At 42.4% G+C, this 8,820-nt stretch overlaps 1 protein-coding gene across 1 annotated transcript; it reads right to left on the bottom strand.

Moving 5' to 3' along the window:
- Window positions 1–3,768: 3,768 nt before the first annotated feature.
- Window positions 3,769–6,694, bottom strand: FZD10 (frizzled class receptor 10). The gene has a single exon (XM_069756048.1). It carries the CDS (start codon window positions 6,426–6,428, stop codon window positions 4,677–4,679), a length of 1,752 nt encoding a protein of 583 aa, XP_069612149.1. The 5' UTR covers window positions 6,429–6,694; the 3' UTR covers window positions 3,769–4,676.
- Between the last annotated feature and the right edge of the window lie 2,126 nt (window positions 6,695–8,820).

Below are 8,820 nucleotides of genomic sequence, written 5' to 3'. Positions count from 1 at the left end.
TTGGCAGTGCCATTGAAGGATTTAACAGCACATACTACACAGTGGTGGAGCAGGGAGAGGTAAGTATTGCAAGTGGTAGAGCACTGTTCAAGCTGGAGGGGAACACTCTCGTGGGAGGCGGTACTGGCACAGGGCCCCTCATATTACGACGATGTGTCTGACGTTGGTTGTGCACCACCACCATCAGAAACACTTCATTCTACTATGAGGGACCCTGTGCCAGTGCCGTCGCCCAAGAGTGGGCACACCCACCTGTCCAGGCAAACGGCACTCGCACGGGTGCTTGCGCCAGGTGGTGACCACGGCCCTGTGCGGAAAGTCAGCCCATTTAGGGAGGTATAAAAATGGCCTATGGTGGACATTCAGCAGCTGCAAATGGAGGAATTGGAGCAGTCAGTAAGAGGAGGCCAAAAGCAAGACATTTTTCAGGCAAGCTACGTGTCAGCAGGGCAAGGTGGGGCAAAATAATTTGAAATCCATGATTGGTTCATTTTAGTGAAGGTTTAGTGAAGAGTTTTCACCCTTAGGTGCTATTGTGCTTTGGCCACTACCACCAGATGCACCACCACCACCACCATCAGTACCAGCTGGCAAGCACCGCCCACGGGCTCTTCCACCAGACTTTTTTTGGAAAATCTAACCAAAAAAACAACCGTTATATGGTACTGTAAAACAAGGTAGAAGGTGTATATAAACTTGTTGAGAATTTTAATTTTCCTTTTTTTTTTTTTTCTGGGAGACTGAACAAAAACTCAGGCCCAGTGTATAAAACAACACAATGTAAGTGGCAGAAAGTGGCTGGCTGATATATGACAAACTAACAGGACTGAAGTATATCCACTTTGTGATAATTTGAATCTCACTTTTTTGGGGGGAGACTGAACCAAAACTCAGGCCCAGTGCATAAAACAACACAATGTAAGTGGCAGAAAGTGGCTGGAAGATATATGAAAAAATACAAGGACTGTAGTACAATTTCAATCTCCCTACAATGATCTCAGGAAAAGTATGGCAGCAATAAAAAGGACTGCTGCACATAAAAGTGTGGACAAATAAACAAGAGAACTGTGCAGAAAGGAGCAACAGGATTTTTGCTTTTAAAAAAGCAGTTGGTTTGCACAGCGGCGTACAAACAGCAATGCAGCTATCAGGGAGCCTTATAAGGCAGCCTAATAAGCTACAGAGCTGATGCACAAAAACATAGCCTCCACTGTGCCTGCAAACAAATGGTGGTGTTGGACAGTGGAAATCGCTACAGCACAAGCAGTTTGGGGGTTAATCTTCCCTCCCTAACTATATCCCTTCTTCTGATAAAGCTGCAGCAACCTCTCCCTATGCTCAGATCAGCAGCAGTAAGATGGCGGCCGGCGTGCACGCGCCTTTATAGCCCCTGTGACGCCGCAGAAAGCAAGCCAATCACTGTCATGCCCTTCTCTAAGATGGTGGGGACCGAGACCTATGTCATCACGTTGCCCACACTCTGCGTCCTCCTTCATTGGCTGAAAAATGGCGCTGAAAGCATCATACGAAACGCGACTTTTGCGCGCAGATCACCAACCTCATGGCCGATCCCACACTAGGATCGGGTCGGGTTTCATGAAACCCGACTTTGCCGAAAGTCGTCGATTTTTGAATTTGTCCGATCCGTTTCGCTCAACCCTACTAATTACATGACATATTTAGAAAGCTAAATTCCCGTCAGAACACTACGGAGCAGGTATTTTGGAAACACGTTTGTTCACTCTGTATCCGATGTATTACAATCACTTAGGGCATGTTCACACATGACAGATTTGTTTTGACGACTCAAAATCTGCTCTTTCCACCTGAATTAGGTTTTTTCCGATGAACATGAATTTCTACAAAAATTAACTCAAATGAATTTGATAATTACAAAATTTGGCAACAAATTTGATGTGAGTATATATGCAGTCAGTTCACGCTGAGTTTTTTGCTGTGGATTGTGAAGCAGATCCGCTTTGAAATCCACTTTAAATACTACTCGAATACTTTTTGATGTGGATTTGGAAGCAGAACACATATCAAGAATTATTCTCATTTAAAGTTCTTTGGTCATCATATCCATAAGTTTTTATACATACAAAAGCCAGGGAAGCTTCCGCCAGTAAACATGTTATATTGTATATAGTGTGGACTTTATAGTTAATACCTCTAAGATTTACAAATTACAGCAAGTCTGAACATTCCAATTTGTAGCCCTAAAACAGCCGGAGAGTTACTAGTCTCTAGACCTGTATGAAAGGATCTAATAAATTGAGAGAGACGAATCCTAGATTTAAGGGTCTGGCCTTGTATAGGAACTTGTCTTTGAACATTTGAAGCTCAGAAAGTAGCCTCCACCAGGATAAGCTATAACAGGATTATCTGTTGGAAGTTCCAGAGCAGCGCACAAAACATTTGTGATCTTACAAACTCACAGAATTCTTTACCTTCATACACGACAATGGGGGAGGGCAGCCGGTACTAGTTAGACCCCGGGCACTTTGGTATATTATAGGACAGGTTAGATTATCTACAGAGCATATCCTTAGGCCAACCTGCCGGGGAAGCCTTATGGCTCCAGCGCCACTCCCAGACATCCCACACCTTGCCCTGGTTTCTGGGTGCAGAATAGTTTTACGAGGACAGTCATAACGCTGTTCTTAATAGTCTGATAAATCGCAGTTAAAAAGTTTTATAAGATTTTGTGCTGCATTACTGCTGAATAAAAAAAACCCCACAAAATGTCATTTCCATTTGACCTTTATATCTAGACCAGGCACGGTTCATTGTAATGAAGAACACATCTATGTAATAAGGTATTAATATTCTGCATGGACTCGGAGGTTAGCGACACGGACTACTCTTGGCAAGTCCAACCTGGGAGACGTAAAGCTCTGAGGAATATGATAGCGCTATACAATCAAAGTATAATAAATAAATAATAAATAATCTCCATGGAGTCTTTATGTTCTTCTTTCTACCACATTCTAAGGCCAAGCTCACACGTTGAGTATTTTACATCAGTATTTGTAGCCAAAATCAGGAGAGGAACCATCAGAGGAAAAGTATAATAGAAACACGTCACTTCTGTATTTATCACCCACTTCTGGTTTTGGCTTACTAATGTAAAATACTGACCAAATACTGAATGTGTGAACATGACCCGAGAGATATATCATATATGGCGTTGCCATTAGTTTGCGAATATGTGCTCAACATGCAATTCTGAACTTCATTGGTGACAGAGACAAATTTGATTGGATGCGGAATATGAGAAAAAAAAGAATAAAAAAAATATGGTGGATCAGAGCTCAAACAGAAGCTGACCACAGAGCTGCCAGTGATTCGATTTTCGCTCAGCTATTTAAATGAAACTCTGTATCTTTTGAAAGCCAATTGTTGTGTTCCACACCATAGAGCAGATTATTCATCTTCCTGTAATACACTGGAGATATCCTTTGAAGAGACTTCAGAGTTTGGAAAGTCATCCAAATCTCAGGTTTATGATCTGCAGACTTTGAAAGCAGATCTAATATAATAATATAACAATAGATAAAGTATTTAAAAGCCTATCCATGTCATGTGTTATCAAGGTACTGTCCTCAAAGTGCAGGGCGTCTATTGTATCCAGATCGTAATTTCTGAAATCGTCATTAACCCCTTGGATACACAACAAACTCTATGAAGCAAAACAAAACAAAAAACGGAATCAAATTAGTAAATGTCAGACGTTGACAAGGGTAATTGAAAAAAACATCTCAAAGCTAAAGAACAATATTATGTTTTTTTTTTTTTTTTTATAAAATAGTAAAGCATGAAAAATAATTGTATGTTACAAATATATATATTTATATATGTACAGCAAAAAAAACAAAAAAAGAAACAAAAAGATGGTGCATATTTCACATAGCAAAGAGCAACGCAACATACAAAGTTTCCCTTTGCCTTATCTAGTGCTTTTTGATCTATTCATGGCTAGAATTTGTTTCACAATGGAAAGAGTCAATAAGCCCTTTGAATTGATCCATCTCCCTTTTTAACCAAACAGTCCCAACGTGTATAACATTTGGCTTGATTTCCATTAAAAAGCCACAGGGTAGGACTAAAGGGACAGAGGCCTCAGTTCTTTTGTCAAGAACTCTCTTTTGTTGCCCTCTTTGCAGAAACATACACGTTTTCTTCTTTTTTTTTTTTTAAGTAGTGGGAAAAAAAAAAATAATAATAAATATTGCACATTATTTCCCAGTGACAGAACTAAACGCTATGGTTATGCCTCTAGAAGAACAATTCGGCTTTGAGGGCCGAGAAGGGCAAAGAGGTCAACGTTTTCAGTAATGACTAAAATCTATTCTACCAGTAGATCTGAATTGTACAAAAATAATAATTAATTTATATTTTCAAGCATTTCAGTAGCTATTAGTAGAGTTCCCAGATAAGTACTTGTTTTCTCTGAGATAACTAGTCCAGTAAATGTAACACCCCTCAGGATTACTAAGACAGGACCCTGGCCATAGGCATTAGTAATATCACATGGAGTCCCTGCTCTGCCTGTCATCGCTCCACTTGAACCACAGTTTTTTTTTACAGATTTACCTTGGCTTGCTGCATTGTGGTGATTAATAAAACAAGTTGGGGTGGCTAGTATGTAGTGTATTTAGGCAGGAAGCCCCTTCTCATACACATGTAGGGGGCTGTAAGGCTGACTCATACTTCCCATGGTGAAGTTTTTGTGGTTGCTGAGTCTTTTTGTAGATTCCGGTACTTGTGATGACACTTGCAGGTTTTCTCCTGCTCCTTTTCTTTAATCTTTTGCTGAAAACATTCTGCCATGACTGTAAGGTTTTAGAAGTCCATATCCACATGCCACTGGTTATGCCCACAACTAGTAACATGAATATTTTTACCATAAAAATCTCTACAGCTGGAATAGAGTTTGACATTGTACAATCCAGGGTTTTGGTCTGAGAATTAGGTTTACACTTATCTTGGGTGGCTAGTATTTTCCAATAGTCCATGTTAAGTCGCTCGTAAAAATAACACGCGATGACACAAGTGGCGGGGACTGTGTAAAGGACAGAAAAGACCCCAATCCTGACCATGAGTTTTTCCAGTTTGTCAGTGTTTTCCCCTCCTGTTTTCATTACTCTTCTAATGTGGAAAAGAGCCACAAAGCCAGAGAGAATAAAAGAAGTGCCAATGATGAGGTAGCAAGCTAAGGGAATGAGCACAAAGCCTGTCAAAGCATTGACATCCATGCTGCCAACATAACAAACCCCTGTGAGCTCATCACCAGCTACTCTCCTCATTACCAAAATCATGATGGTCTTCACAGCTGGGATAGCCCAGGCAGCCAAGTGGAAATAGCTACTGTTGGCCTCAATAGCTTCATGTCCCCACTTTTTCCCTGCAGCCAGGAACCAGGTCAGGGTCAGAATCACCCACCACAAGGAGCTGGCCATGCCAAAGTAGTAGAGAATGAGGAACACAATGGTGCAGCCAGTGCTCTCTAGACCCTCCTGGATGACATAAAGTTGCCCACTGTCTCTATCACAAGCTATACTGTCCGCTCCAGCAAACAGTCGGATGATGTAGCCTACAGAATAAACACAGTAGCACATGGATAAAAATATGATGGGCCTCTCGGGATACTTGAAGCGCTGAGGATCTATTAGAAAGGTTAGTACAGTAAAAGCGCTGGAGAAGAAGCATAAGAGGGACCAAATAGAAATCCAAATGAAGGCAAACTTCTTGTCATCCTTGCTCCAGTAAACATCTACTCCAGAGGTGCATAGGGGAGCACAAGAAGCACTCTTCTCCACATGGTGGAACTTTCCTGAGTTCTCACAGGTTGTCCTGCTGGGTAGATCCTTTGGATGAGGGTCAACACCATTGTTGGGTCTCTGTGGCCTGAATATTGGAGGCAGCATGCTAGATCCTCTGGGGGCTTCATCAGATCCATTGTTGGGGGCCTCCATACACAGATAGTTTGGATCGTTTTTGTTAGGCAGTTTGCTACAATCCAGAGAGTCTGGCCACTTGAAATTAAATTGTTCCATGATCGGGGAGCACTTGAGCCTTGCCTGCTCACACATGACCCTACAGGCTGGGATCGGGGTGGACACCTGCTCGGTGCACATAGGAGCATACAAAGAGCACAAGAAGAACTTCAAGTGGCTGTGACAGCCGTACTCTACCAGGGGGGCAAACTCATGGAGCTGGATGGCTGCCTCCCTCTGGTTCTCGTGCCCCATCAGGTTGGGCATCCTGGTCATGTTGTAGCCAATGTCCTTACACATGGGGATTTCTATAGCCTGACACTTGCCATCACCAGTCCGGTCAGTGTCTATGGAGCTGATCCCTGAGCAGAGGCATATTCCAAGCAGCAGAAGTAGAGTAGATCGTGAGAGCTGAGCTGTGATATCCATGCCCGCAGCTCACAGAGGAAAATCCTTTAGTCTTTAGTCACAGGCTGGGATGATAGGGTGCTCAGAGCTGCATAACTCCTGGTTAATGTCCAGCTCCAGTCCTAGGATAGCAGGTGACAGCCAAGAGGTTCTGCAGAAGTTGCAGGCAGCAGTGGCAGGATCTCCTCCTCGCACATGTCCCTCTGCCTGGACTGTTCTCTCTTCTCTGGTGTCACAACCAAGTGAATGTGCTCCACTTCCCTGCTCCTGCAGACACTCCTCCTCCTCCTCCTCACTCTTCTTCTGCAGCCCCAGCAGCTGTTTTGGGGGCTGTGTCCCAGGATGAAAAAAAAAACCTGTTGGAGATCCGCCTCCTGTACGACATCTACTTTGCATAAGAAAGGTGAAGCTGACACGTTGATTACTTAGCAAAGGGTCTTCAGGCAGGACCCCTGCACAGACAGAGCTGCACTCCCACACTTTCCCTGCTCCCCTCCCTCCCTGGGGAAGTTCTCCATGTGTCTAGAAAGTCATCTGCTCTCCAGTGCAGGTAGGAAGTGAGGGGGAGCAGCACAACACTTGGCTTTTCAACCTATTTTATTCTTTATTTGGAATGGTGGACTCCACAAAGACTTCCAGTTTATTGCCTGTTCCAGAAACCGGTTACATGGGCTATAAATCTTCATTGCTTCCAATTTCCAAATGACCCTCAGTCTTTGGTTCCGGAGTCTTTTCTTGATATTTGAATCATTTTTGGAAAAAAAGAGTTCATACAGACATGGGATTTTTCATGCAGTGGGAATAATGGGTTTTCTGGTGAAGACAAGTTATCAGCTAACTGCAGGGTAAGCGATAACTTGCTGATCCGTGTGAGTCTGACCGACAAGATCTGTACCGATCGGGGAATTATTTCCTAACTGGGAAATGTTATTGTTCTTACGACTCACACGCCACTAAATTCATTCTTTGAGGAGCTGTCAGAATAATGAGCGCGTATAATAAATTTGACGCAAATTATGACTTCGCTGAATCACACCCATTTTTGATCTGGAAGATCAATGCATCAAGCGAATGCTCCCAGGCATTGTTTTTGCTATAAAACATTAATACATTTGTCTAAAAAACTTTGCACCAGTTTGGGCATAAAGTGCACCAAAGAATAGGCACAGCAACCATAATAATAATAATAATAATAATAATAATAATAATAATAATCTTTTATTTATATAGCGCCAACATATTCCACAGTGCTTTACAGTTTTCACTCACATTATCGCTGTCCCCGATGGGGCTCACAATCTAAATTCCCTATCGGTATGTCTTTAGACCTTAGTACAAGCGTGAAACTTTTGTAATTTTTAGGGAAATTTTCAGATTATTTTATCATTTATTAGAGTGAAAATGCATTGCCATAATTGAATGTACTGCCTGACAACTATCAAGTGATGCTGTTTTAGCCATTGCCCAATGGAGCATATGCACTGTATGATTATCTGAAAAGCGTGGTCCTAAAAACTCTGATTTCCTGATAATTGTACTTCTTTTAGCTGGTTTAGGGCTGGTTTACACTATATGATCTGCAGTCGAAAACCACTGCCCGTCGGCTACATGTTTAATAGTTTATTTAGATGGTTGACCATTCTTATGATGCTCACACATCGATCAGTAATAGATTGTTTTGAGCACATAGACTGTCATTGTTCTCAGCAGCACGTGTCCTGTGAAAAAAAACATTCTATGAACTTTTTGTTTCACTAACCCTGTGTATATGTGTATGTAGTGTACTGTCAGTGTGTTAATATAGTCACCTACCACCTCCTTCTCCAATATCCAGCACCATTCTGGTCCTCTTCTAAGTGACGTCACCGCCTTTCAGATTGCCTGGCTAACTCTATGCTCTATGTGTGAGCCGGAAGTTTCTTTTAGGCCTTGTGCATGTGTTGTAGTTTCTCTCAACTGAGAGAATCAGGACGATAATGCCAATGTGATCAGAGTGTCGACATACTGTGATCCGATTCTCTCAGATGTGGGAATCGGTGCACAATGTGAGGAAAAGATGGAGAACAAACGTCTCCATCTTCTCCGTTGTGTCAGATGTCACCTGAGTGCAGTCCGATGATTTCCACTGACTCATTAACTCGCATGGCTGAACGTGATCTGAATATCGGATCAAATATCAGGCATGCAGCAATTTTTTCCTTGGACAGACTGTGAGGAAAAAATTGAACATGTGCAGAGCCTCAAAGAGTAACAGCGCGACCCAATGTTTTGTCATATCACACTCGGACCAATAAAATGGTCGTCTGCGCAGGCCCTTACAGCGTAGGCATAGGGAGCATCTATCTCACACTGAGGCCAGTCTCACACGTCCAGATAATTCCGGTACCGGAAAAATCGGTACCAGAATTATCCA

Source organism: Ranitomeya imitator, chromosome 1 (assembly GCF_032444005.1).
Source record: "Ranitomeya imitator isolate aRanImi1 chromosome 1, aRanImi1.pri, whole genome shotgun sequence".
Taxonomy (NCBI): domain Eukaryota; kingdom Metazoa; phylum Chordata; class Amphibia; order Anura; family Dendrobatidae; genus Ranitomeya; species Ranitomeya imitator.
Note: the sequence above shows the minus strand (reverse complement) of the source record. Positions and strands in the feature narration are given on the sequence as shown.

Bases quoted from the DNA above. Each gene is read 5' to 3' on its own strand.
- FZD10 (XM_069756048.1), bottom strand. From the start codon at position 6,428: ATGGATATCACAGCTCAGCTCTCACGATCTACTCTACTTCTGCTGCTT.